Source organism: Ilyonectria robusta (genome assembly GCF_021365365.1).
Source record: "Ilyonectria robusta strain PMI_751 chromosome Unknown BGZ61scaffold_9, whole genome shotgun sequence".
NCBI classification, from domain to species: Eukaryota; Fungi; Ascomycota; class Sordariomycetes; order Hypocreales; family Nectriaceae; genus Ilyonectria; species Ilyonectria robusta.
Genome location: NW_025764443.1, coordinates 852,540 through 879,210, shown reverse-complemented (window position 1 = coordinate 879,210; position 26,671 = coordinate 852,540). Strand labels below are relative to the sequence as shown.

The following is a 26,671-nucleotide window of genomic DNA, read 5'->3' as shown; positions in this document are numbered from 1 at the left end:
GGCGGAATTTGACGGTGTGGGATGTGCCGATGGTTGATTTGTGCGTGTGCATGTGTACGGAAAGCCGACATGATACGAAGCCCGGCATGTGTGTGTGGTCTGTCAGGGCGACTCTGGGCTCGGCGCTGGTCCAGAGATTAACACAGTACCGTATCGGGTGTGCCCATCAACGACCGCATCATGCATGATGCTATGTACATACATACGCAATGTCGCCATCACTGACAACGTCAGCTCTTATCTGCCGACTACGCTGTCTTGCTACGCTGTGGCTGGTCCTCGCAACCTAGGACAACCCCGCGGACCACCGAGCACCGGCCGGTTAGCGGTCAATCCCCGTTGCGTCCGTGACATGGCGATACCATGGGACAACGATACCGCCGACAACGACACCAAGATGACGCTAGAGCGATACCAACAAGAGTTTGACCACAATCCAACGGCACCAATGCATGCAGGTTCGAACGCAAGCAACCAAGCAGCGCGGAAACACGACGAAGCTAGCATGAAATCCAGTAGCTTTCAGAAGCAATCCAGGACGGCCCCAGCAGGTCCGGCAATATCCATCCGTCGGGCTCCGTTGCGGACTGATTTCAAGTGGTGATAACTGGGTCTGAAGCCGCTTCTTTTGACATGACCCTCGATTGCTCCCGTCTTCGGCGCATTAGTGTCGCAGCCAAACCGGTGGAACAGGCGCCGTGTTACGTTATGAAGTGCACCAGGAACCATTCAGAGGGTCCCAGAAGGATGCCAACTGCCCTTCAAGAGGGGCCGTTGCCCCGAATGAGCCTCGAATTGCCGTAGCGTCGTCCAGATTCCCAACATCCGGGTCTGCAGCACGTGTCCCCGTTGTTTATCCCTGTTGCAACCTACCTGTACAAGCCCTGAGCCACAGCGGCGTCGAGGGATCAACGGCAAGGACGGACGCAAGACGGACACAAGACAGACGAGAGCACGCGAGTACCTACCGCGAACGCTGACCGAGCGGTGGACACCCTCACATACCCTGTCTCAAATCCTCCGTTCCTGGTTGGCAAGCCGTTGTCGCCAGGCCGGGCATGCTGGCTTGACCATCACCCAGCGACCGTCCACGGTCATTCCTGCGCTTCTAATACCTTGTCCCTGTGTGCATCGCATTTGTGCCCGCATCCTGCTATATTGACCGGTGCAGTGTGGTGCGGGATTGCGCCGCTTCTCATCTTATGACGATAGAATTCCAACGTCGTATCTTCCATGCCAGTCATGAGCACATGCTCGATCGACTGGCTCAGCGCCGTCGACGTCGGACAAGGACTTGGCATCGTCCCGCTCTTCTGCATCCCATCGGGATCCTGGGGCGACAGGCACCCAGGTCCAGCAACCAGTCACGTCTTTTTCCAGGAACAGTACGAACATGGGCCTCTCACGATGTCTTCAATTGGTTCCCTCCGCAGCCGAGTCCTGAGCCCCAAGCGGATCCCAGCGGAGTCATCTCAAAGCACAGACAACCCCAAAGAGCCAAGAGTCGATTCGTCCGGCGTTATTCCAACTCATCCCAAGCCATGCTCCATCGGGTCACTAGTTCGTGGCCAAACGACCAACGACCTTTGGTGCTATTACGAATCTACAGTGGTAAAGACAATACGATATGTCTTCAACCCGCCGAACTATTGAAATGGCATTCTCCGCGGAGCCTCGCTTCCTTACCCAAATCCACATCAACAGCTCCACCGTCGTGGGCAACAACACACCTGTACTCTACGAATAAACATATCCACTGAGAGGACCGTACGAAGCCGGCAACACGCCGGGTGGTTTGCCTTGAATCACAGGCCAGTGGCCAGAAACAGAGGGGGTCCAATGTGGAATGCTGAATACGAAAATTTGGACGGTGACGGTACTCCTACAGTACCGTCTCGATTTGCCTCTGGCTAAATTTTCTTACGGCGAGCAACTAATTGGCCACGACTAACGCCCCCTCTTGATTGAAAACGGTCTCTCGGTCTGGAGAAGTGCAAGTCTAATAAAACTCTGCGCAAGAGTCACAAGAGTATGATCCACAAATGAACTCCATAGGTTGCGGCCCGTCGCCGAGTGCTCTCCACCTGTGCATCGGGATATAATCGCCACCATTTCATTCTGTTAACACCTAGCCAATCCAACGCAAATATTCCGAGACCCATCGCCACCATGTCGCGCGGCCGGGCCCATCACCCGGTTGCATGGGTACCTATGTCGCTGCGGAGAACTTTTTTCTCAGTACCCTTACTCAATTGCTGCATCATCAATGACAACAGCCACAGGCATTTTAGGAAGTACATGGGTTATCTGAGCTGTCAAGATACGACTCCGCGGGATACTTTACTAGGCATCTCGACTACTTCAGTATGGCAATCGATCGAGTCCATGGTTTTAACCACGCAAGTCGATTGCGCCGAGCACACCACTCACACTGGCGCGCAAAACCTCGGCGATGAAACGCACACGCCTTGCACATTTGTGAAACCTGATCGCTCGCGAACCCCAGAGGCGCCACCACAGCCCAATGGACAAGGCCCCCTGTCACCTGCGGTGTTGAGACCTCGGTCTGAGTCGGTCATATTGGTTGCTCGCGTGACCAACCAGTGAAGATGGCCTCCACGCGAGTCCATCCCCGGTCGAGGCTCAAAATTTCTTCGTTCCCTAAAGCAGTCTTGTGCAGAAGTTCATCCACCAGGCACAAGCATGTCTAAACTTGACCAAGCCCAAGATGGGTCAAGACGGGGTCACCTCGCCCAGGAAGAGTTTCCCCTGCTTCAGTGCGCACGTCACGGATCTCCTGCGGCCGCGCGAGTCAAGCCTCAATTCAGACGCTGCGAATATTATGAAAGACATGACGGGTCCAATTTCAGCTCACGTAAACATGCCTAAGCACCGACCCTCTGTAAAAGAGAAATCACACGACCCAAGCCAAGACGTCAATTTACTGGAAGCTGTGGCTTCCAGCCGTCGATCGTTAACCCGCCTAGCCCAAGCTTATCTTTACGTTGCTGAACCGACCTGCCTAATCCGATTTGCATATGGGAGCCATGTTCATTCTTCAAGATGGCCTTGGCAAGGAAAATGATACCTTCTTTAGGTAGGTCGTTTCCCTTATCCAGGGAGCATAAACATTCATGATTCCATATCCCCCATCAGTACATGGCGATGAGGGATTAACTCTAACAAGTACTATTTTATCTAAGTCGAGTGCCTCAATCGATCGAGGTAGCCTTGACAGCATGCGCTGACCATGCATATGCCAATTGTCCAGTCCTGCCAGACCCTTATAACACCTTTGTTAGCCAGGGACAAAGAGACAATACGCCCCTCCCTAAAACCCATCCTAGCCCCGTTCCCTATGCTCTGTGGTCCACCACCTTGCCAACCTCCAAAACGCCAACAATTTCACCCTTCTCCATAACAGCCACGACCATCTCCGGCCCACAGGCCACCTCTTCTTCGGTGGGTGACGACTGCAGACTCTTCAGCATAGCTCGCGCCTGACGGAGGGTCGTATCTGACGACAGGGAGAGCATCTGTGCTCTAGGAATGAGGAGCCCGGGAATATCTCGCAAGTTGCGGCTGAAGTCTTGCCTGTCCAGGCCGCGGATCTTGCTGGGGGACGCAGCAAGATCCCTTACCCGCACCCATCCTGTGGGGGAGTCGTATCCCGCGCGGAGAAGGTCCAGGCCCAAGCTCTCCTCTCCCTGGTCCACCAGCAGTGGAATATCGGCCCACCGAATTGCGATATCCTTGATCGTCTGAGGTTTCCTTTCTGCGACACCGATGGCCCCTCCCGGATGATTCCTCGCAAAGACGGCGGAGACGCTTGTGTGAAGTTCCTTCGCCGCCGCGATGGCGAGTGCGTCGCCAAGAGCCAGCGCCACCGTCGTCGACGTCGTTGGTGCCGAGACTCCGAACGTCGTCTTCTCAGCCTCCGGGATAGGTGCCGGAAGGAGGATGGTATCCGGTCGATGCTTGATGAACTCGCATGTGTCATGGGACGTGTGAGATGTGAGCAGTATAAGTGGGAGCGACTTGTCCAGGTGGGGCAGCATGAGAAAAAGTTCCTGCGTCTTTCCGGAATATGTGATGAACATGAGAGTGTCATGAGGTCCGATGATGCCGAGGTCTCCATGGAGGGCCTCTGTCGGGTGAAGGAAGACTGCATGGATGGCGAGACTCTTAAACGTGGCCACCAACTTCTGACCGATATGTCCCGACTTACCCACCCCGATCACAACCAGCTTTCCTTTTGTTGCCTCCTGCCGCGTGATGGCTTGGACGGATTTGCAGAAGCCATCTCGAGCTATCAGATCCGTCTCGTATAATCTGGTGAGATTCCTGAGGGCCCGGGACTCTGTGTTCAGCACGTGAATTCCATCTCGGAGTATTTGGTCTTTTGCCTGGCGCTCTTCTCGGAGTTCTCGGTCAAGACTAAGGGGGTCTATAGGCTCGCAGAATGCAGTCTCTGGTGGGGAGATGGATGGTGTTGGTGGAGAGGGAGGAGGCATCGCTGAGCATTGAGCGGTGCCACTAAGTACAACAACAGCACTTGTTTGTACCGGCCCATGGCCGCCGCACTGCGGCAACCCTGCCATGTTGGATGGTGCTTTTTCTGATTTCCTAACAACGTCTTACGCAGACTGGATCCGGGTCGAAAGATGACGGTTGAACACTAGGGAACAGTTTGTGTGGTTCCCGAGTATCGTATCTGCACTTCGTAGGTCCTCAAACCAATACCGCCGCAGTTCACTATTAACAAATGATAGACAGTCGCGTTGTCGGAGAGTCTCGGGTCCGTTTTCTCACGGAGTGCCGCGGCTATGCGGGGCTAGGCGAGAAGACGAGATGGGATCAAATCAAGGGCCAAGAAGGGTCTTTCTTCGCGCTGGAGCCGAAGGGGAACGTTTGTTTAAAGGAGCAGCTTGCCCCGGGGGGAGTGAACGGACGGCTGACGAATATAGAAAAAAAAAAGCCCAGGAGCTTAGGAACAGATGGCCCATTGTCGACGGCCAATTGGTTGTGGGCTCGATTGCGACGAAAGAACTACCAGCCCGATCTGGATCTAGTAGCGGAATCAAGTGGGTGCGATAAGGGGTCCAACCTCCAGTTGTCCCTTTGCGTCCAAGCCATCGGCATGACAAAGTCAACGGTCCGGGGAGGATGCAAGCGAGGGGGTGGGATATGACGCCCTTAACTCGAGCCCGTCATCGATGTCTGGAGAATGGCCGAGCCAGTCCTCGATCCACGCTGCTTCGAAGGAGGATCCCCATCTACGATCCGAAATCTCGGGCCAATTCATTCACGGACGCCCGACTCGGACTTCCGCAGGCCGCTTGGTGGCCACTCGGGCGGCGGGCGGGGGCGGGGTTTTTTGGGAGGTCCCCTCTTTGATCCGGTTCGGCATGCAACATAAGTTCATGATGCTTTGATCGCGACGAACCAGAGCATGCGGCTGCCTGCATTGGTGCCACTTTGGATGGATGGCGCAAGCGGCGCTGGGCAATGCCGTGCTGGTGAAGCCGCGAAATGCGCTTGTCAAACGGGTTGGGTGTTAAAGCGCGCGTGGTGGAGAAGATGGAAGATTCATCTTATCTTCCACGTGGAAGGACCGGTGAAGCGAAATCTACGATCTACCTCGCCGTATCCGATAGAGGTCGAGACTCTTCAGACAAAACAGTGCAAGCGCAGTCGGCATTTCCCGTGTCGGAAACGTGGCTGCTTTGTGGCAGATGCTTCAATGTTGCTGCTGGGTAGAGGTATCCGCTGCTGCGGGAGATGCTTGAGTGACGTGACGAATGCACGTGTGTGCGATGCAGGATCGGCGGGGAAAGACGCCCAGATCGAGCCGTAGATAAGGCGTCAATTGGTCTCTCTCTATCAATCCCTTTGAGCTCGTCGTTCTGATCGGCGAGCAAGAGACTGTCATCGTGTTGGACTCAGTTCTTAGCACCACAATCTCTCTACATACCTAGGCAGGTACAATCCACAGAGCACCCAGAGTGAATGATTGACGACTTCTTTGCCGCATTTCCATTTGAATTACATTGCACCTTCCGTCTATCAAAGTGGGGCACATGCCGTTCTGGAAGGTGCCGAAGCATGGGGCGGGTTCGAGGGAAGGAATCGAAGCGCCTAAGGCTTTCACGCCTAGCAACACCTAGTCGCCTTCAATATGTCATCAGTGAAATCGCATCGTGATGCACCTCGCAACCTTCAACTATCATCACCATGCCGTCTTCATGCCCGTAATCGTGTGTTGTACTACCGCTGCCACCCAGGTCGCCGCCAAGCTACGGTACTGCCAAGCCGCCAAGATCTCGTTTCAGAAAAAAGCTGGGGCGCTTCCCGAGCGAAACTCAGGCAGTGGTTGCGTCAACTTGCCAACAAGCTTTCCCAGACATCCGGCGATAATGCAACGTCAGCACTCTAAGTGAGAGGGGAAATGTGTTTATTAATAGTGAATCATTGTGTTCTCAGCACTCAATCTGGAATTGCTACGAGTTTGATCTACGTATCGACATCTCGGCACGGCCGGTTGACAGTCGAAAAGGTCGCTGATCTGAAGCGTCCTCACTAATTTCAAAAAGAAAGAAAAAACGGGTCTGATCGACTCGTACTATGGATGACGCTCCCTTTGATATGGTCTCGATTCAAACCTCCCAGGCTGTGCTTGTTTCATGGAGACCGGTACCACCAAAGTCCAACGCCAACAGTACATTCCAATACGATATCTGTCACTCAATCCGGGCAGTGCATGCACTACCCAGGCAATTTCGAACCCCCCGCAAGTTCAAGACCTCGAATCAAGCATCGACCAGTCCAGGACACCCATGCCCAGATGACGCACGATAAGGCTTCTCGGCAGCCGGGGAGTGACGGTGGGCCTCAGGTGCCTCCGGCCAACCGAGAGATATGTGGCTTCACCGCTAACACGACACTTCGCTCGATACGAAGGCGTCGGTTGTCCATCAATGTGGACGACTCATCAATACGATAGCGCAAGGTTCAGACCAGGACCCGTCCAGACGACGCGAATCCTCCATTCCACAAACCCCGACTTCAATGGACCAGAACATTACCTGCAAACTTATGATCAACGTCGCCAGAAGGCCCCATCAAAACGGCCCAGGTGCGGTTTTAGGCAGAGTTGTTTCTGTTTTAGACAACAAGAGCTTGATTCAGGTGCCCTTGCACCGATCCATCAAGATGTCACACAACAGTGCCGACGCGCGTCCTCGCCCAACGACTTGACAAAGAGAGAAATCCTGGCTGGAACCCAAATTCCCTCTCTGATCTTAGTCGCTAAGATTGAGTTGGAGGAGGTCCTTTGGGGTCTTTACTGTGCTTCCAAGGATGAAGGACCCGGTCGAGGCAGTGCTGGCGCTCCAGCTCAAATCCTTCGAAGCGTAAGGCGCTAGCACTGTGCAAGGCCAATCCGTGTTGGTGGGATTAAGTTCGCAGAGCATTCCCAGGCCGGGACCAAGGCAAGTGGGCCGAGCATTAATACGATGGGACACTGTGCATTGGGCCATTTATCTTGCGCAGTCCCTGCCATCCTGTCAGCATCCGGCCCATAATATCAGGATGGTGGCTGGGGACATGCGAGCTGCGAGTGCTGCAACACTCAGGGGCAGCGCCTTCAGCGCGCGAGGCTTGCGTCTAACTAAATTCCGAGCGTGTTTCAATTCAGTTGGAGATTGACGGTGGGAGACCCGGTCCGGATCCTCCTTTACGAGCCGCTAGAGGCCAAATGGACCAAATGGAAGCAAGCCACCCCACTTGATCCAAGCATGGCCTCTTTGACGCTCTGCCTCCAGAGAGCAACTATTGAGGATCCGGGCCTGGCTAGACCTGCCGACGAAAACGAAACAATATTGGCAAAGTCTATTGAGGTCTGGAATCTAGTGGCAGGAGTCTTCCCTGGTTTACCGCGCGGGCCAGCTTCCTCCGTCGCGGCATTAGGCCAATTTGAGACCAAATGAGCTGAGAACGCCATGTTAAGGATCTGCCCTTTGAGAATACATCGAGGTGACAACTCAATAATTCGCACTGGGGGTACGAAGTACACTATCGTTTCCACGGCACAGCAAGGCTGCCTTTCCACCCGCTCGATCCCTAGGCGCCAGCCACATGGAGGATTCAAACGCATGATTCGGGTATCGTCTTTGCTCTACAGTGGCTCGAGTTAACGGACAGTGTGGACAACCATATGAAGCGAAGATGTTGACCAAGACATTGGGGATGACGGTGTCTAAAACCGAATGTCCAGGGATCGCCCTCGCCTCCTTTCTGCGCCGGAGCTCAACATTTGTTCTCAGTTCTCGGCCACTTGGTTCTATCGCACATCACCCCTGAGTCGTAAGACAGCAGGCGTCCACTTAGCTGTCCGCTTTGCGCCTCTGCGGAGTCTCAGTCGGTTCTTCGCGCCGTGGATGCCTTCTCGCCTTGCCAGGGGGAAGGGAGCTGATGTGGGTACAAATAAAGTACTACACGGAGTACATCCAATCGACATGTCAGCCCGTATCTCCGGGATATGCCAGGTCTCTCGTACAGAAGCCTTAAAACGTGATGACAACGGGCAAATCCACTGGTGCACGCCGACGCGCCCGTCCGTCAATCCTTTTTCCATCCCCCCCTTCCACGACTTCCTTTTTCCCTCGCTCAGTCCACTTCACACTCCTTTGTTTGTCCATCTTCACATTTCATCCTGATGGGTTTCGATCTGAGCTCCGCGTGGAGCTCCCCTCGGGGCTGGAAGCTCATTGCTCTCACACTTCTCGGCTTAACCCTGCTCCTTCTCGTGCCCCTCTATCAGCTAAGCGACCACGACACATCCGGCATTTACAGCCATCTGACCAAATATCTTGGCCACGGTGGCGATGCCAACAGCGACCCTGCGGACAGTGTCTACGTCAACACCACCGAGCCTGTCGACGTAATCACAGGCAACGATTCCAACAAAGTCGACGAAGCAGAAAACGGCGAAGACAATAGGCTCGAGGACACCTACACCACGACTACCGCGGAAACGGAAAGCAAGCCCACAGAGGAAAGCAAACCCGTGGAAGCGGCCACTCCCGATGACGACGAGATTAAATATCAAGACGAAAACAAGGAGGACGGAAGCCAGGAAGACGGAAGCAAGCCACAGGGAGAGGTCATTCCCGAGGATGACGAAATCAAATACGAAGAGGGAAACAAACCTGAGAACGAGGAGAATCCCGAAGGCACCTTCACCACGCCTACCGCGGAAAGCCAATCAACACCTGACAGCGCGCCTGAGAATACCGAGAACAAATCCGAGGAGGAAGTAAACACACCCGCGAACGACGAGAACAAATCTGAGGAGGAACCGCAAACGCCCAAAGTCGAGATCCCAGAGCAAAACAATAATGTCTTCACACCCTATCCCGAATCGCGAAAATCGCCCTGTGATGGGTTCCCTTCCATGGATGGCATTATGCTCGTCATGAAGACAGGTGCAACGGAGGCGTTCACAAAGCTCCCAACTCAGCTCCTGACGGGTCTCCAATGCATAAACGATTTTCTCATCTTTTCGGACTTGGTAAGTAACATCATTGCAGCGATTTCAATGCGCATGGGTTGGCTCTATTGTGGCGCACTCGAGCATTCCAGTTCTCTCCACCCGAGCTTGCTGTCCAGAAAAGTGCGCACGACACTGGTCTCGACTCACTTGGTCAACCTACGTCGTCGTGTAGATCTGTCATCTGGCGCATTGCAATCCCCATCGCAAACGTAAAAAACGCGAGGCTAATGCCAGAAATAGGAGCAGCAGGTCGGCAAGTACCACGTCTATAATGTCCTGGAAGACGTCAAGCAAGAGGCCAAGGGGGATCTCATGGAATTCAAGCTCTATGCTGAGCAAGAGCGGTGCCCCATAGCCCAGGAAGACTGCACAAGCGACATGAAGGGTGGTTGGGAACTCGACAAGTACAAGTTCTTGCACATGATCGAGCGCACATGGAAGATGCGCCCCAACATGGAGTGGTACGTGTTCGCCGAAGCCGACAGCTACGTCTTCTGGCCCAACCTGATCTGGTGGCTTCGCAACAAGGTGAATTCCAAGGATTTCCCTTACATCGGAAGCGTGGCCATGCTCAAGGGCTTTCCATTTGCGCATGGAGGTAGCGGTTACGTCATCTCCGGTGAGACGGTCAAGATGATGGCCGAGACCCCTGGCCTGGCCGACAAGTACGATCTGATGGCTCCTCACGAGTGCTGCGGTGATTACCTCATGGCTCTGGCTGTCAACGACACTGGCCGCAAGGTGAAGCAGGCCCACCCCATGTTCAATGGCGAGAAACCCAGCACGTTGCCGTTTTCAGAAGGACATTGGTGCCAAGCTCTCATGACGATGCACCACATGAATTCTGAGGAAGTCAGTCAAGTATGGGATTACGAGCAGAAACGAAAATCAACTGTACGTTCAAAGTCGTTTTATCTACCGAGCCTGAGGCTAACATGCAAACCAGGGTTTTGTTCAAATTAAGGACATGTATCAAGCCTTCTTCGCTCCGCACCTCGTCGAACAGCGGGAAGATTGGACCAACTTATCTGATGATGTTTGTTTCATTGGTCCCGATGAAGTAGCCCAGGCAGAGGCTAGTGACGGTGAAAAGAATCGTCAGAAGCCCGAGAAGGACAAGAACGTCGTTGAGCGCCAGGCTCACCACTCGGCGGAGTTCTGCTCCAAGGTCTGCATTGCGGATGGACTCGACATCTCTGCGAATGACTACTGGGCTATGGATAACGACAGCGAACGTTTTGCTCTGGTTGAGTCGAGGTACGATGAACGCGCCAAGGATGTGAACTGGAACCGAGACCGCCATTGCTTCCAGTGGCGATACCACAAGAAAGTTTGTTGCGTTCACAAGAGCTTCAAACTCGGAAAGCCCAAGAAGGAGAGCCAACCGGAGGATAAATGGACCAGCGGGTGGTTCGTGAAGGGCATCAACCACTGGATCGATGCCAGGGGCGAGTGCGAACCTGAGTGGAAGAACATCAACTGATTGTAGTATATACGGTGCATCTGTATGCTGCTGAGAGCGTTGTTTTCGCATTACGGCGTTTGGATACTGGCTATTTTGTACACCACCACGATAGAGGACTGTTTTGGAGAGTACTTGTCTCCGGCGTTTTGGCTACAGGCTACGGCAGCCTCGGTTTGGGTTTTATATGCTAGGTGTGTGGTGATGGATGGGTCGAGAATATATCCGGCGCCTTTAAGCACAAAACCAAGCAACAAGGCGTAGAATTGATCACCCCAAAAGAAGAATTGGATTTTCTCGAATTCTGAAGCTTGACCTGTGCCTCATCGGTATAAGTGGTATGATGACGGGACGCCTTAGCTTTCATCCCATCTCAAAAACAGACTTTTAGGCTCAAGGCTCGACCCGGCCTCCCCAATCAACCACGGGAACTCGGCTTCTTTTCATCCACAAACGCAATTCGTGACGTTGCTGCAGCCAGCAAGATTGCATATGCCCCGCGGACGGGAGCACGATCCGAACCGCCTCGCCGTGCTCTATACAGGTACTCATTTCTAAAAGGTAAAGTAAAAAACATTATCTCGCCCTTCCAGAGAAGAGTTTGAGAGGTGGAGGGTTTCAATGTCATATACACTAAGAGTTGGGGGTTTTGAATTATTAATCTTAAAGTGTATTCATTGCAACGGGCTGGATAATTATCGGGTTCATCCGTATGACCCTTTTTCCGCATTTCCGTCGACCAGATCCCAAGCCGTTCCCACCCAAGGACATCCGTCCTGTCCCCTCATAAACCGGTAGTCGTAACATGTCCCCATTGGCATATCCCCGGTGCCTACCGAAAAGGATATCCAAGAAAAATCGTAATAATCGCCCATATCTAAATGCGCGCACGCACGCAGATTCCATCCGCACTTTTTATCCTCCCCTCATCATCATATCCTTCATTTCATATCTTGTTCTTGCACACAGTGTGGCGACGTCTATTGGGCCGCCATCCTCTTTCTTCCGTGGCGTCCGCACCGGTGGGGGTTCTTGGGTGACTTCATGTAGCAGTAGGCCTTCGCATCTTCGCCGGCAGGCTTGCCGTACACCTCCTTGATGGAGCAGTACTCGTAGCCATCGCCCATCCAACCTTTGATGTGCCGGTGGAGTTCACAACGGGAGATGCCGCATTTCCGGCAGTACACCTGCCCCTTGACTCGCATCTGGTCCATAGCGTTTTCTTTAGCAGTAGTTCGGACCTTGGGGTGGACCAGAGGTCCGGCACCACGCCATGCCCACTCCAAGTCATTGGGTCCCGAATACCGACTAGAGAGAGGTACAGTCCCATGCAATCGACGGTGGATATCGTAAAAGTTGGAGTTTGTGAGGCCGAAGCAGACGCTGTCGATGGGATCCAGAAAGTCGAAAATGGCGTAGTGGAGCTCTGAGGGGAGATCGAGAAGAGTAAAGTCCTTGGGAGGCTGGGGCTGGCATGGAGGGATGGGTTCGTAATCCATCACGGAGTAAGAGCGACGAGGAGGAGGCAGCTTGGGTCGTTGGGGAAGCTGTGAAATCTGTTCCTCAACAGGGGCTGCCGCCGGGGTCTGGGGTCGAGAAGGCATTGGTAGAGGCGCATGCTCGGGGATAGAAGCCTGTCGTTCAACCTGTGATGAAGTTGAGTGAGGGGATTGCGAGGACGCATTGTCGATTTGGTAGTCCGTCATGGACCATCCTCGCCGCGGTGCCTTCATCATCCCCCTCTTCTTATTCAGTTCTCGCATGCGTTGTGCGTGTTCCTCCCGGGACATTGCCGGCGATTCGGTCCTTGAGAGGCTGGGTCGCCTCACCAGAGAACCATCGACGGTTTCGTGTGCGGGGACTCCATTTGGGGAGAGGGCGGGATCAGAGAACACCTGAACCATTGTGGTTGTTACGGTGTTGAGTAACGGAGTATGATGTCTGATTGGTAGATTCTCGTTTGCTTGTGTAATTGAGTTGTATCCCGTCACCAGCTGTTGTAGGCGTAGGCGAGGGATTGAGTGTAGAACAGTTGCCTGGTTCAAAGGGCGAGTCCAGCGGTGACGATTGGGGTCCAAGATTCGAGGCGTTAAGTTACGTTGACGATGTTATACCGACGTCGGTTGGTGGATGATTGATGAGGTGAGTTCCTCACTAGCAAGCTCATGAGCAGTCGGCCGGTATAAGTCGAAACCAGGTTTGACAGTGACGATTTAAGACCGAAGTCAAAAGAAGCGAGTGGCGACCGCGAGTCGGTTATAAAGCCTTTGACGAGACGATGGGGCTGGAGCCGGTCGGAAACCGAGGGCGGTGGGTGGTGTGATGGGTCCGGACCCATCGTGGGCCAATTCGAGATCTCGTCACCAGGGGTCGGTCGGTGCCCAGTCCCTTGCGCCAGGACCCATGATAAGCCGGGAAACGCTAGTGCGAGGCACGGAAGAGAGTGTGAGAGCGCGTGGGAGGCCAAGAGTGAGTTGCCCACTCTTTGTTTGGCCTGGGACAGCCTGAGATGGGCTGGATGCCCTGAGTTGGTCCTTGCCCGGTCCAATCTTGGCTGTACAGAGCATCTGACATGGCGAGGCCGCTCCGGTGCCCTCCAGCCCTCCACGCTGATTGCCGCGCATGCCGGGCCTGACTCGAACGCCAACGGCAGCCAGCGGTCAGTGGCAACACGCAGCCTGGGGCATTTTCAGGGACTAGCCCAGCGCAGGGCGGGTGGGTACTTCGATCAACGGGGGCATCTGGGGAAGAGCTTCGACCCTCACTCTCCAGGCTTCGCCGGGCCGGGTTTGCTGCTCGGCATCGTATGACGATGCACTGCTGCCGCCGGACTTCTCCCAGTCGATTGTCGGGTGTCGATGGTCATGTGGGGGAACCCGGTCAGCCCGCCCCAAACCCAAGAACGTAGTACAAACCATCCAAGTCGTCAAAGCCTCAGTGCGGCTCCGTCCAGGACCCGAACAAGTGTCGGACAATCCCGCCAGATGACACATCTCAGGCCCAGCTGCCATGACACCATGGCATCAATTCAACAGAAGCACCCAAGAGTCAACGGACAGCTAAGACGTAGGCGACCAGCACACGCAACGGCGAGGCCCGGGTCACACAGGCACCCTCCTTGTTGCGGAGCCGTTAGCGAAGCACGCCAGTCGTCATTCTGGAGCCTTTCTGGATACCACGCATCATCTCACCACAAAGGCGAACGGCCCGGTGAGCCCCGCCGAAAGCGGGCCCGATCTTCAGAACGGAGTCGTCTAACTGTCTGTGAACTGTTGCGCCGTCGACCAACTCCACTGATGTGATGCCCATCTGCAGGTTAACAGCATGAAGATCTCCTCAACCGGAAGCTGCGAGGACTGCGAGAAATCGACAACCGCGAGTCTCTCCTCTCTCGCCTGCGGTCTCGGGGCGCAAGCTGAGCCGTGAGACATTTCAAGACCATCCACCCATCAGACCTCGGATAAGGTTAGTCACACTGTCGGGATCCCCGACTTGTTTTCGGGAATCCGAGGATAGACGTCTAGATGAATCTTCACTCACGAGGCCGCTGCAAATGGACTGCAGAACTTGAATTTGGTCCCTGGCCTGGTCGTTCCGCGAGTCAACCGCCCATCCATCCCGTCGTGCGTGTGCGTGCGTGCATGGCATGCCATCCTCGTGCCATTCTTACCCTCCCTCCCATCACATCACATCCAATCTTGCCGCAGCCGCAGGTGCATAAACCTAGTTTTTCGATCCCCTTCTCCGTGCCCGGGTTGTCTCTTCGCCCAAGTCCATCACTGTCGGATCCGACGAGATGTGGCAGATGGCGGCGTCGGAACCCCCCACGCGGCAGGTAGCGGACCGCATCCATGCAAGTACACATGGTGCCACCACCAAATCGTAAGAGATGCCCTCATCTGCTACTGCAACAGGTATTCGGCTCCGGCGTGACACTTTGGGGTAATTCCGGCGATGCACGACTCCTCGTGATGCTGTTGAAGCAAATCTGCCTGGATGGTAATCCAGGTTAGTTGGAGATATGACGCCGGGTGAACTGCCAATATATTTGAGAACCTGTTGATCCCTGTTGTATCGGCCAATCTCGACCCAAGCGCATCCGGTTACCCAGGTGTCGCTGTGGTGGCTGCCACGGAAAGTTAGGTGCCACCGCCCTCGTCATCGGGATGGGCGTTGTACCAGGGACGGCCCGTCAGCACATACGCATGACATCCTGCATCTTGCGGCCGTCGTGATGAGAGTAGTGCCATACGTCGATAAAACTCGTCGTTGTGGTTGATTTCTTGGAAAGACATTGTCGGTTCAGGTCCGGGGACGGGATGTGAATGCATCGGCGACTTCCTCGTCCCAAAACAGCGTCACGTGGCGGAATCTCCCGACGCTGGTCTCTACCTTACCTACCTCTAGAGGTACACCGTCATCCTACTTAGAATGATCTGAGAGGCACGGCGTCTATTCACAAGAAGCGGCTGCAAATTTACTCGGTGCCCTCGGAGTGACTCCATTCCCAAACCGCTGCCGTATGTTCGAATCACCCAGGCTGACCCGTTTCTAAAGCATGTTCTGACATGCATGCGGGGGAGGGCTTGCATTGATCCTGCCTCTCGGGATACCGTGTTTGGAAATTCCACAGGATGCATCCCATGGTTCGAGGATTTTATCAAACCACCGCAGTGACCAGGCGAGACTCGGAGCCTGGTTGGTCCATACAGATTTGCCTGCATCGAGCAGTCGCAGCCCCCTGCTCAATCAACTTCAGTGCTGCGCGTCGGATCACTCAACACAGGACTCGGCGGTTAACGCTTGCCAGGACCCGGTCCGTCGGTAATCTCAGGCCCGAGGGAATGCGCTGACAACCGTTGAGAGGCCGGGACGTCATATCGCTTGCTGTGATGCAGGCCCTCGTTAGATGGTGACTTACACCCCCCAACCAGGTTGACCCGGATGATATGACTTCCCGACGATACACCTTCCCTGTAGTATACCAGGGCCTTTTAACTCTAGCAGATAATGTTCACTAGGAAGTCATGGCTGACAATGCCTACACACGGCTTTCTGATAAACGGTGACCGGGTTCAGCAAGACATGTACCTCCTTTGTGAGAGTTCACGGGTATAGACTCGGTAAAGTGATTTTGGGTCTATCGCATGGATGCTCTTGACCAGATCCCCCAGCTGCCATCTGCCTAAGCCTGGCTTGCAAGTGGTGTATCTACCATGTGCTGGTTTGAGGTTCTGTGCATTGCTAGTTTGGGGACAATGCCTTCTATTCGTGTGTTTACTTTCTAACGTATTCCATTCGGTCTTGGAAATTAAACTTAACTTGGCAGTCGAGATAAAGCCTATATGTCATTTTGTTAGCTCTGCCGTTTTTGAACATCTTCGCAACTGGGGTATATGCAACTCATTAGGCGATCAGGAGGCACAAATCCACAGAACCACTTTCTGAACCACAAATACTACGTGAATAGGATTTGGATCCAAGAGCCAGCCACCCAGTAACATATTACAAGCCAACAACCCAACCAGACAGTGACCATCGAAAAGTTTCGAGTTCATCGTGGTGGTTGTTTTCGGCTACCCTACATCAAAATATAAGACCACGATTTGCATCCACTAAGAGGACATATGACTAACTCAAATCTCTGGCACGACATGGCACCAAAGCATTTTCTTCCGGAGTCCTTGCAGATAATATCGTTGCTATCAAACCCCAATTCGCAAATGTAAAATGAGCCGTACTATTTCACCTTGCGTATACTGTCGACCCAGACATCCCTACACAAGATCACTATAATCGCCGATGAACTAGGAGCTGACAACTGGCTCCTCATATGCATTTGCGGAGAAGAGATATGGGAAAGGGCATATATGTCGAGTGAGGGTCACAATCGCCTCGAATGAAAACCACGACTTTTCAAGTCTCACCTCGAGATTAGACACGGGAAATATTGGTAATGGTGTGCCTCTTGTACGTGGGCTTAGAGGAACATGTTTCAAGCCTGACGATTTTACATCGCTAATCAAACGGCTTTCATAGGAGCCGAGTCGGGGAAACTCGAATAGCTGAATAGCCTGGAAATGTTCACCGGTGCGTGTAATAGCTTGCAAATCGACTTATTGTTCACGATATAATAAGTTGAAGGGAGAACAGTGCACTACCAAACGTGCGACGTCAGTGCAATCCTATCCCGGTTGTCTTTGGCTAGCCTTGTTTCGAGGAGATTATCATCCCGTCTTTCCCAACACTTGCTAATTTCACAATCGGAATGTGGAGCTGGGGACGGAAACAATGGCATTGTGATTGCAGGGTCGCACGAGACTTTTCGCCGAATAGATGGGATGAATGAACGATTGGCCAAGCCAGCGAATGCGGCATCAGTTTGACAACACCAGCGAGTATGTACATCCAAGGCTTGCAAAAACACCAAGGTCGGCAGATAGCGTGACCTGAAGCTCGTTCATTTCCTTCACATTCTCAATACCACGCTTCCCAGGTTCCTTAAACGCCATAGGTGAACTGGAACTATCAATGCCTTGAAGGAATGCTCTGGGTCAGAGCAGAACAAGTCTGTTCTGACGCCAGATTTTTAGCCATTCGGTTAAATGGCAACCCAGATGAGCATGACAACCACGTCGAGGCCCTTGCCCTCGCCGCCGTCGAACTTGTAGGTCCACATGCCGTCCTTCTTCTCGTCCCAGTACGCACCAGTCGCGCTGTGCATTCCTCGTCGGCCGACGTGGGGCTTGCCGTCGGTGGCGGTGGCCTCGGAGCTGGTGGAAACGTGAGGCTCCTCAGACTGGGTCTCGGTACCTCCGCGGGCCTTGTTCAAGGCGGATGTGGGGACGAGGTGCTGGACGATGGTGCTGTTGCAAGCGAACTTGAAGGAGGGGGAAGCGGCGCCCTGGGGGGTCGACTCGGAGATGACAGCCTTCAGCACGGAGCTCTGGATCGAGGGTTAATTAATGTATTGCGAGGAGGGGAGAAAGGAGGTGAGGGAGTCGTGTTCCACTCACGATAATGGTCGAGTTCCACTGCTCAGTCTTCGCATGGTCGTAGAACTCGGCGCTGCCGATGGCGTTGGTGCAGGCCTGCACGAAATCGATAGTTAGCACGCGCGTGTCATCATGGCGGGTGTTGTTGTCGACCGAGGCGGTAAACAAACAATGCGGAGCGACGTACATCAGTGGCAATCTGCTTGAGGCGGTTGAAGGGGATAGGCTGCGAGTCCCGTTAGCATGAAGCGCGGTCGAGACGGAGAGAGCGTGTTGCTGTTGTGCGTACAGGAGCAGCCATTTTGAAGGTTGGAATGGATGTCAGGTGGAGATGGAGATGGAAGGTTGAAGTTGATGGCGTGGTCCAGGAAAAGAGTCGGTAAACAAACAAGATTGAGGCGTCGAATCGTCACGTCGTTATCCGGGATTAGACTAGGCACGACCAAAAAACCATTTAGCATCACCCAAAAAAGAATCTACGTTCATGCACAGGATGCACAGGCGCTCAGGGATCCAGGACTCGCGATACTCACGTGCAGCTTACGGCGCCGTTGTTCAACCGTGCAGTTCGGGACCAGACCAGTCGACAATGTGCTATCGATGCTTGGGCGGGTTTGTGCCTGGTGTCTTTCCCTTTCGGGCACTGCATTGGAGGTGCATTCGCAGCGCGGGGCGACCACACGTGACCTGAGACCAACCAATCGGCCCACGTGTGCGCGCCGTGCAGCTGTATGTGGGGCAATCTCTGCTCCCTGAGCAATGCTACTGATGAACGGCCATCAACTGGCACGGGACTGGGACGAGCTCTTCTTCCCTCTGCCAATACAACTTTGCTCAGTATCCCTCCCTCCACCGGACTCCTCCAACACCCACGCACACCCTCCAGCTTTTCAATTGCAGGCATCAAAGCTCGGATATCGCGCATCTAATTGACGAATTGTCCTTTATTGCTTCCGCAAACTTACGCAAGCTCTATCGACTGCGCGCAATCTCGTATCTAGCTTCGCCTCGCTCGAACATCACATCACCACTCGCCATCATGTCTTCTCAGCCTCTCCTCCAGACTGCTCCTGGTACGTAACCCCCCATCCGGACTTGGCGAATTGGTCAATTCATATTACTCGCGATCTGGCTAACACCTGTCACAGGCAAGCGCATCGCCCTGCCCACCCGCGTCGAGCCGAAGGTCTTCTTTGCCAACGAGCGAACGTTCCTGTCGTGGCTCAACTTCACCGTTATCCTCGGCGCTCTTGCCATTGGCATGCTCAACTTTGGTGACCGCGTCGCCTTCATCTCAGCGTTCCTGTTCACCGGAGTCGCCATGTTGACTATGCTGTATGCATTAGTGACCTACCACTGGCGAGCCAAGTCGATCCGAATGAGAGGCCAGGCCGGCTTCGACGACCGATTCGGTCCTACCTTCTTGGCTATCATCCTCCTGCTCGCCGTGGTGGTCAACTTCGTCCTGCGCATCACCGACCAGTCCAAGAAGAATGCGAACTAAAATTGGACGGAAGCTTTGCCAAGGAGTTTCATATTTGGGGCCTGGGATGGGGAGATGTAGGCCAGTAGAGACTGTAGGAGGTTCGACAGATTGGATTGAAAGGAAGGGGAGGGTCAAGTCGATGGGTTCATGGCATCATTTGTGGCTGATGGGCGTTAGCACTGGTGGGGTGTCTTGAGTTTTGGGTATCAGGTATTTCAATTCCAATTTATTTTAAGCAAAAAACAGGATGTTTTGATCCTTGACCTGGGTATCTCGAAAATTCTGCTATCCTGCCCACAATCCATGCAATTGCCTTCCAACGCCAACTATGCCGAAGCTTCTCTGGATCGGGTCACCGAAATTTTGTGGCCCACACGTCGTGGGTCCTCTCCCATCACGTCCGAGACCTTTTATCCCTCGTGATCCCCTCTTTTCTCTGCTCAGGACTGAGATGTAATGTCCCGTTTCGACCTGAGCTCGGGGACGGGAGCAACCGACAGGAAAACCCGCATTGACTTGACAGAACGGGTCGAAGGCCGGGGGAGCACGGCATCCTCGAACCGACTGTGCATAACTTCGAAGTCGTCACTGTCCTCGTCATCGTCGTTTCCCTTCTCCAGGACAGTTTCCTCCACAACGTCTCGCTTCTTGTTTTCCTCCGGTAGATCAAACAGTTGGTTGTATTGGTAGCAAGTTCTGCCCTCCTCGCTGAGGACCCTTTTGCAATGCTCCACAACGGTGATCAACTTGCACACGTCCGCGGTCCGGGCATATAGTAATCCTACTCGTGGCTGCTCGGCTTCGGCCAGGAGATGACTGGCGATGTACGTGACGCGCTTGCGGATCTGGGTGGAAGATATGACGGAGGCGGCGAGGACGTCGTACTTTGGCGCGAGTTCGGCGACGATGGGTTCGTGGGGGCCTATGAGGGATGGGTTCGTAGGGTGCGCGGATTTCGTTCGGGCTCGCTTTGAAGTGTCGGCATCTTTGGATAAGCCTGCATCATGTTTTCTCTTGCTAGAGTCATGGTCGCGTCTTGGGGCGGCCATCTTGGCTTGACAAGAGAGGAAGAAAGTTGCGAGTTGACTGTGGGGTGGCAGAAAAGTTGTGGATCGTCTGGGGTTGGGCTTGGCACGGCCGACTGCATATGCATAGCAGCTGATGTCAGATAACTTAGGGATTACCGGTAGAATGATAGACGAGTTTGACAACCGGTCACAATGTCTCTGGAAATGGAGATTCGATGCACAAGATAGACGCAATGGCATATGGATGCACTCATTGAGAATTGATCTGAGGGTTTCAAGCGTGATCAGGGTATGAATAGAAGAAACATTGATATTATCGGGAGGCTTGGCTGAAGTGGGAGCTCCTCATGTTTTGCCGCTCTTTACCCAATCCAAGTATCAGGCTGGGTGTGGGCTTATGGTAGCAAAGAGGATTTTGACTGGCAATGGTTGGTAGCCATTCATTGAGGTTAGAACACTCGGCATCTCTGCCAGAGAGATTCAGTAAAGCCAAGCACGTGGGACGGACCCGAGCGATTAGAGATCACGTGATTCGGATTTTTAAATTCGGCGAGGTGGAGCTAGCTCGCTGCGTGGCTTGGCGCTAGTTGATCGGAATGCCTGGCTGCTGAGCGTGAACCTGGCTAGGTGTGAAGCCGTGGCAGGGCTGCTGCTGGCTTTATCAGTCCCTTATCTACGGCATCCCACCACTTCAATGGATTGAAAGGCCCGATGACCTCGGTCATGCTCTGTTCTCCCTGCTTTCCCTGGCTCATCGGTACCAGATCTCCCCCGTGCTTGCACAAGCCGCCTGCAGACGACGAGTTGCCCGGAACGCCCGCTTTGACGAGTACAGTATGGATGACGAGTCGAAGGCCACATGCAGTGGGGCGGGGAGAAGTTCCGTCAGACGCATCTCAAACCCGCTCAAAACCTCAGTCTAATGTTGAACCCAGGCGACGCTGCATATTGTGGGAGACTAGGCTCGCCATCCGGTTTGCTCCCCGGAGTTGGCTATGCGGCCAGTGGGGCGGTGGCGATAGCACGATACGAGGCGGCCAGCCGTCGAGCTCGACAATGGGAGCAAGGAGCTTGGGCCTCGCAAGGCTTGCTCCCGTTGTTAAGGCGTCCAGCCAGAGCCGTGCCACGCCGACGAAGGATTGGAGACGAGGATCGCTTTTTCATGCTAATGTACCGTACTAACAATATTCATGGGTGACGACTAAGTGGGGCGTGATAGTGTTAGCTGCAGCGACTCACCACGGCGCGGCCCACACCCTCAGTTGAAGCTGAGTGTGTGTCATGGTCGCACTGTCAGACGTGCAATCGCCGTACCTGCACCAACTGAAGGAATGATTGACAAACGCAAGCGACAAGTGATTGGGGTGGCATGAGACCAGGAAGCGAATGTTGCATGAGCTGGAAGAGGAGCGCAGTAGCCGGCGCTTGGAGGCATATTTTGTTGTTTATTTTTTCTTCTTTTGGGTGTTGTTGGCGGGCGCATGGCCAGGCATGTCACCTCGCTAGCGATCTGGAATGGAATCGAAGGTATCCAAGTACTAAACCTCTTTATGCTTTTGCGTCCCCTTGCTTCCAAATGCTTCGTACATCGGAGCGGAGCAGACGCAACTTGCTTTGCCCTCAAGCCATTAGGCCGCGACGGAAATGCACCACGGCTGGCTCTCTGACCTCTCATAGGCGATCGACTCGTAGGCGTCCTCCACAAGTTCCATGCCCTCGCCGCAGCCGACTGACTCTTGTCTTACACTAGGGCAACTGCGAAGTCGAAGCATAAGAGTCGTGGGTACATCCCGATTTCATTTCGCCGGTGACTGCGGGTAACTAATACACCGACGCTCCTAGTACTTGCACGAAGTATGACAGTACCTTGATAGCGCAAGGCAAAAGGACGTGCGCTCGGGGCGAGTCGCCGATAATCTGGTTCCGCCATGCCTCGCCATGTCTTACCATGCGGCAGTTGGTACCCGTACCGTACCAAGGGAGCGAGCGCAGCCTGGGTGCCACCCCTGGCGCTCTTGTCGATAGCGTAGTACAAAATACTTTCCATGATACCGGCGTGCCCCTGGTATACCTGGCGAGTTAAGTGGTAGCCTGCTCGGCGCCTAGTCTGATCTGTAACTGTGCATGTCATGAATTCACGTTGATCAGTCATGCTGTTGGCGGGCCACTGCACGTACCTCGGCAACGGGCTGCTTGCCTGTTGTGCACTTGCCTGCTTGCCAGCCTGCCTGCAGTTGGTAGGTACTTGATGCACCCTCCGCTGCGAGGCAACGAGGGTATTGCCAGCTCGGGTGTGCCACTCTCACCTCACCACCCAAAGGAATCCGTGGGGCTGCGCTGGGGACATGCTGCTGGGGGGGACGCCCCTCTGGTCTCATTGGGCGCTGGGGGACTGGGCTCTAGCGTGTGGTACAGCGTGTTCCAGCGCTGAGAAGCCTGCTGGGTCCTGCTGAGTGGGTGCTGAGTGGGCGAGCCGAGGGCGCTGAGTGGGCAGCTGGTGGACTTCTTGGCCCCCTTGCGCCTTGGCTGCTGGTCCACCACCCCAAAACAAATCTCCCTCCCCAGGCCCGCCAACCCGCCAGCCCGCTGACCGGCGTCGCCTCAGGCCGGACGGGTCGTCAATCAATCACTCAATCAAGGCAGTTTTGGCAGTCATCAAACAATCAGTCTATCGAGTCTGTTTGTCTGCCTCCCTGCTCGGTGCCACTGCCACGGCCACGGCCTCCCTCCATCCCCTTTTGACTTTACTTGACGGGCCCCCAACACGCATTTCCCCTCCTTCCCCTTCGCACCGTCGTTGCGCCTGCTCCTGCATTTGCACTCTCACACTCGCACTTGCACTTGCGCCTGCACCCCCCATTTTCCCATTTCCTGCTTTCCCTCGCTCCCTCATTTCACTTTCTTCCCTCTTACACGCTCCCTTCTCCCGTCGCCTCGCACACACTCTCTCCCTCCCTCACCCAAAGCTCTCTGTGACCCAGAGATCACGATCCGAGGCTTTCGTTAGCGCTCGATCACCTCCCTTTCTCTTCTCGCCGGGCTCTTGTCTGCCTAGCCCTTGTCGCTGCCGTCGCTGGCCGCTCCAAAACCCCCCGTTTCTGGCCTGTTTGAGGGGGCCACATCATCACCCCTTTGCCTGCCTGTTGCACCCGACTCCGATCGTCCGACCTGCAAGCGAGCCTGGTTACGTCAGCCTTGCCCCCAGCACCAACCAGCACTGCACCGCCCACTGCGTCCGTGCGCCCGGCCATTCCGTCGCATTCGCGCATCTTCGCGCATCGCATCGCCGCCTTGCGCCTTTGCGCCTCACCTTCCTTGTTGCGCTCCCGTCGCAACACGCATCTTGACTTTCCCCTTTGGTTCCCTGACAGGGCATGCTATGTTCAGATTCTGGGCATCCGATCCTCGGGGAAGCGACAGGCTCGATGCGCCACAGCCGATCGCGGACCTAGTCAAGCCACACCATCCGTCCAACTTGCCCAACACAGCTACGATAACGTCCAACGTGCAGCCTCCCAAAAGGAGGCGGGAGAGTTTGGACGACCGAAACGAGTCGCCGGATTATGCCTCATCTGCTAAAAGGATCAAGACCGACTTCGACATCCTCGGCGATGCTCCCCGGACTTGCGACGCATCGGCGCATTCGGCACCCGTAATCGCTGACCTTGAAACCGCGCGCGATGAGATCCGCCACCAGTTCGGCCTTGAGATCCTACTCAAGCATAAAGAGTTAAGGCTCATCAACCAGGAGCTTGCCAAATGCCAAGTTGCGCTTGAGCAACTACGACGATGCCACCTCATTCCCTACCCCATCAACTGTCCCACTCCTGAACAAATGCTCGATGTCAGCGCCGGAAAGGGTCCTGCCCTGAAGTCATATCCCGGAGAACCAGTCCCCCGATGGGCGCCTCCGTTCGGTGTTGTTGACGGACCCTATGCTCGACATTATGCCAAGTGGCTAATCCCCGACCCTTCCTTCGATGGGATCCAGCCGGAGTGGCAGTTCACTCCCGAGGCGACGCGCTCTAGGTCCTCCTTCACGGAAGGCCGAACCACTAGGAACAGTCTTACTGATGCTGGAAGTGTTCTCAAGGGCCGTTCTGTGCGTGGCTCGGCCGGCCAAAAGCTTCAGTCCCTCTCCAACGGCTATCCTCAACCAAAGGAGAAGGCAGGGCCTTGCGTCTTGAAACGTGCAGATGGTCTGACAGTCAAGCTGGTCTGCCTAGACTGCAACCGCGAAAACTTCTCAAGCACCCAAGGCTTCATCAACCACTGCCGTATTGCCCATAAGCGTGATTTCAAGAGCCACGAGGAAGCAGCAGTGCACAGTGGCCATCCCATCGAAGTGAATGAAGGCGGTTCCATTGTTGGAGAAGAAAAGGCGCCGCCGGTGACTGCGCCAACGCCCACCTCGGTGCACCCCTTGGCGCGCACCGACATCAATGATCAGGAAACTTATGTCGCACTTCGATCCAGAATTGCAGACTCGCTCGAGCTCTACCGCCAAGGCAAGCTGCCCGGTGTCACTCGCATTCCTTCTCTCCCCGCGGAGAGCGCAGACCTTCCCAAGAGTCAAGCTAAGAAGGCTGGCACCCTTGACTTGGCTCCGGATATGCCTCACCTCTCTCGTCTATTGCAGAGCCGGAAGTTCAACGGCAATCTTCGTGATCTTGTTGCAGATGCAAAAACAAAGGTGGATTTGGAGGATATCACTCCTGGCGAGGAGTCGGAAGTCGCCGAATTTCCTCCCAGGGGCATTGATGGAACGCCAACTTCAGCGGTTCGCACTCCTGTCGTTATGCGCGTTCCTACCAGAATCACCCATTCTCCAGTACCCATCGGCTCCTCTGGCCGTCCTACCAGCAGCAAGGGTCGCGCTCCCCCGATCTCCTTCGTTACTCCACCGAACTCAGCTATTGGCTTGGGTGTAAAGCATGGCTCCAATGCCCTACTCTCTGACGAAGATATGGATATGGAGGATGTCGATTTGAGTCCCAACACTCTCGTCAGCAACAATGCACCTTCTCTGGTTAGTGACGACGGGGAGTATGATGACTCGGATGATGGATCCTCTGTTTCTGAAGCCAGCGATAACCTCGAAGGTGGATCTGTCTCGGACGTGGCAGAGATTACTCTAGACGATGAGCAAGATCCTCGGTCATTGCGTCGCGGATCGAGTGGCGTGTCTGGCACTGTGAGGCTTCGTAAGGATGACCCTAAGCACGTCACCTTCATGAGCCCCGTCAAGAACAGCACCAAAGACCGACGACCTCGAAAGGTCTAGAAACACCGATAATACATGGGATGCGCCCCCCCCTCGGGCGACTCTCATCCCTTGCACATATCTTTCAGCAACATCAGGCGTCGATGAACTCGCCAATTGTTGGATTCACCTCTCTTCTTGGACCCCTATCATTTCAAACTTATCGATTTTAGTCACTATGAAACTTTTTTCTCTATGGCAGGCTATGTGGTTGAAGCAAAGACGGCTGCGTGGTTTCAGTGCGTCATACACGGGGACGCTGGAAACTGGGGCGTCAAATAGGTCTGGGTTATGGGTGTGGTTATTTGCTGTGCGCGCTTTGTTTCCTTTAGAGAAGCACGTCTTTTTACATCATTCCGGCGCTTGGGGAGACATGACGGCTTGAGAACGGGGTTTGCACTTTTCCTCTTTATTTTTTTTGTTGCTCCTTTACCCAGAATAGCCCCTTCAAGAAGGAAAGGATGGGATCAGTGTTGTATGATTGGGGAAACAGCCCATACAGAGCGTCTCGTTGTATCATAGTACCTGTGGCGGACGCTGGAGAAGATGAATACAAAAGACACACCGGCTCAGGATTGAGTGCCATTGTATCATGACTTGCCAAGTCAAAGCATATCTTGTGAGATCATGTGATGTTAAATGTTGAGTGAATGAGGGCTGGTTGACGGTTAACGGATACTCTTATTCAGTATCTGACTTGATAGATACGAGGTATATTGCAGTAATGACAAGCAGTGAGGTACAAACATTTGGACATATCTCGAGGGTTGGTTTATTAGGGGGGTTTATGCAATTGACTCAGTCGCAGCATAGACAAGATTGGATCCAGCCCCTGTAGAATCTTCCTTGCAAGGATTCGCGACAAATATGTTACATCACGAGGG

At 54.2% G+C, this 26,671-nt stretch overlaps 11 protein-coding genes across 11 annotated transcripts; 6 read left to right on the top strand and 5 right to left on the bottom strand.

The window, feature by feature from the left end:
- Window positions 1-810: 810 nt before the first annotated feature.
- Window positions 811-2,051, top strand: BGZ61DRAFT_451295 (uncharacterized protein). Its single transcript, XM_046245814.1, has one exon. The coding sequence runs from the start codon at window positions 1,203-1,205 to the stop codon at window positions 1,758-1,760; it is 558 nt and encodes a 185-aa protein (XP_046104800.1). The 5' UTR covers window positions 811-1,202; the 3' UTR covers window positions 1,761-2,051.
- A 1,305-nt stretch (window positions 2,052-3,356) lies between these two features.
- Window positions 3,357-4,601, bottom strand: BGZ61DRAFT_477741 (uncharacterized protein; the record flags this gene model as incomplete). The annotated part of the gene is made up of 1 exon (XM_046248937.1): window positions 3,357-4,601. The coding sequence occupies one exon, from the start codon at window positions 4,599-4,601 to the stop codon at window positions 3,357-3,359; it is 1,245 nt and encodes a 414-aa protein (XP_046104799.1).
- Window positions 4,602-6,492: 1,891 nt separating this feature from the next.
- Window positions 6,493-7,378, top strand: BGZ61DRAFT_451290 (uncharacterized protein). Its single transcript, XM_046245813.1, has one exon. The coding sequence runs from the start codon at window positions 6,629-6,631 to the stop codon at window positions 7,001-7,003; it is 375 nt and encodes a 124-aa protein (XP_046104798.1). The 5' UTR covers window positions 6,493-6,628; the 3' UTR covers window positions 7,004-7,378.
- Window positions 7,379-8,383: 1,005 nt separating this feature from the next.
- On the top strand, window positions 8,384-9,877 carry BGZ61DRAFT_236926 (uncharacterized protein). Its single transcript, XM_046238290.1, has one exon. It carries the CDS (start codon window positions 8,717-8,719, stop codon window positions 9,764-9,766), a length of 1,050 nt encoding a protein of 349 aa, XP_046104797.1. The 5' UTR covers window positions 8,384-8,716; the 3' UTR covers window positions 9,767-9,877.
- BGZ61DRAFT_236934 (family 31 glycosyltransferase) lies at window positions 9,768-11,235 on the top strand. Its single transcript, XM_046238291.1, has 2 exons — window positions 9,768-10,447; window positions 10,500-11,235. Exons 1-2 carry the CDS (start codon window positions 9,866-9,868, stop codon window positions 11,034-11,036), a joined length of 1,119 nt encoding a protein of 372 aa, XP_046104796.1. The 5' UTR covers window positions 9,768-9,865; the 3' UTR covers window positions 11,037-11,235.
- A 760-nt stretch (window positions 11,236-11,995) lies between these two features.
- On the bottom strand, window positions 11,996-12,919 carry BGZ61DRAFT_351459 (uncharacterized protein; the record flags this gene model as incomplete). Its single annotated transcript, XM_046240333.1, has 1 exon — window positions 11,996-12,919. One exon carries the CDS (start codon window positions 12,917-12,919, stop codon window positions 11,996-11,998), a length of 924 nt encoding a protein of 307 aa, XP_046104795.1.
- A 1,651-nt stretch (window positions 12,920-14,570) lies between these two features.
- On the bottom strand, window positions 14,571-15,552 carry BGZ61DRAFT_236923 (uncharacterized protein). The gene is made up of 2 exons (XM_046238289.1): window positions 15,195-15,552; window positions 14,571-15,141 (listed from the first exon to the last, which is right to left on the bottom strand). Exons 1-2 carry the CDS (start codon window positions 15,344-15,346, stop codon window positions 14,739-14,741), a joined length of 555 nt encoding a protein of 184 aa, XP_046104794.1. The 5' UTR covers window positions 15,347-15,552; the 3' UTR covers window positions 14,571-14,738.
- Window positions 15,553-17,414: 1,862 nt separating this feature from the next.
- Window positions 17,415-18,606, bottom strand: BGZ61DRAFT_236895 (Tctex-1). The gene is made up of 5 exons (XM_046238288.1): window positions 18,555-18,606; window positions 18,300-18,442; window positions 18,198-18,236; window positions 18,032-18,106; window positions 17,415-17,961 (listed from the first exon to the last, which is right to left on the bottom strand). Exons 2-5 carry the CDS (start codon window positions 18,309-18,311, stop codon window positions 17,617-17,619), a joined length of 471 nt encoding a protein of 156 aa, XP_046104793.1. The 5' UTR covers window positions 18,312-18,442; window positions 18,555-18,606; the 3' UTR covers window positions 17,415-17,616.
- A 52-nt stretch (window positions 18,607-18,658) lies between these two features.
- Window positions 18,659-19,734, top strand: BGZ61DRAFT_451281 (uncharacterized protein). Its single transcript, XM_046245812.1, has 2 exons — window positions 18,659-19,083; window positions 19,159-19,734. The coding sequence occupies exons 1-2, from the start codon at window positions 19,050-19,052 to the stop codon at window positions 19,512-19,514; spliced, it is 390 nt and encodes a 129-aa protein (XP_046104792.1). The 5' UTR covers window positions 18,659-19,049; the 3' UTR covers window positions 19,515-19,734.
- Window positions 19,735-20,960, bottom strand: BGZ61DRAFT_451280 (uncharacterized protein). Its single transcript, XM_046245811.1, has one exon. The coding sequence runs from the start codon at window positions 20,762-20,764 to the stop codon at window positions 19,937-19,939; it is 828 nt and encodes a 275-aa protein (XP_046104791.1). The 5' UTR covers window positions 20,765-20,960; the 3' UTR covers window positions 19,735-19,936.
- A 2,943-nt stretch (window positions 20,961-23,903) lies between these two features.
- BGZ61DRAFT_351891 (uncharacterized protein) lies at window positions 23,904-25,808 on the top strand (the record flags this gene model as incomplete). Its single annotated transcript, XM_046240373.1, has 1 exon — window positions 23,904-25,808. One exon carries the CDS (start codon window positions 23,904-23,906, stop codon window positions 25,806-25,808), a length of 1,905 nt encoding a protein of 634 aa, XP_046104790.1.
- Between the last annotated feature and the right edge of the window lie 863 nt (window positions 25,809-26,671).

Coding starts and splice junctions, on each gene's coding strand:
- BGZ61DRAFT_236923 (XM_046238289.1), bottom strand. CDS start 15,346: ATGCATTCACATCCCGTCCCCGGACCTGAACCGACAATGTCTTTCCAA. Junction 15,142..15,194: donor GTGCTGACGGGCCGTCCCTG/GTACAACGCCCA, acceptor TTTCCGTGGCAG/CCACCACAGCGACACCTGGG.
- BGZ61DRAFT_236895 (XM_046238288.1), bottom strand. Junction 18,107..18,197: donor TCAAGCAGATTGCCACTGAT/GTACGTCGCTCC, acceptor GATTTCGTGCAG/GCCTGCACCAACGCCATCGG. Junction 17,962..18,031: donor AGTGGAACTCGACCATTATC/GTGAGTGGAACA, acceptor CCCTCGATCCAG/AGCTCCGTGCTGAAGGCTGT.
- BGZ61DRAFT_451281 (XM_046245812.1), top strand. CDS start 19,050: ATGTCTTCTCAGCCTCTCCTCCAGACTGCTCCTG. Junction 19,084..19,158: donor TCTCCTCCAGACTGCTCCTG/GTACGTAACCCC, acceptor CACCTGTCACAG/GCAAGCGCATCGCCCTGCCC.
- BGZ61DRAFT_451295 (XM_046245814.1), top strand. CDS start 1,203: ATGACGATAGAATTCCAACGTCGTATCTTCCATGCCAGTCATGAGCAC.
- BGZ61DRAFT_451290 (XM_046245813.1), top strand. CDS start 6,629: ATGACGCTCCCTTTGATATGGTCTCGATTCAAACCTCCCAGGCTGTGC.
- BGZ61DRAFT_236934 (XM_046238291.1), top strand. CDS start 9,866: ATGGAATTCAAGCTCTATGCTGAGCAAGAGCGGTGCCCCATAGCCCAG. Junction 10,448..10,499: donor AGCAGAAACGAAAATCAACT/GTACGTTCAAAG, acceptor CATGCAAACCAG/GGTTTTGTTCAAATTAAGGA.
- BGZ61DRAFT_451280 (XM_046245811.1), bottom strand. CDS start 20,764: ATGCCATTGCGTCTATCTTGTGCATCGAATCTCCATTTCCAGAGACAT.
- BGZ61DRAFT_236926 (XM_046238290.1), top strand. CDS start 8,717: ATGGGTTTCGATCTGAGCTCCGCGTGGAGCTCCCCTCGGGGCTGGAAG.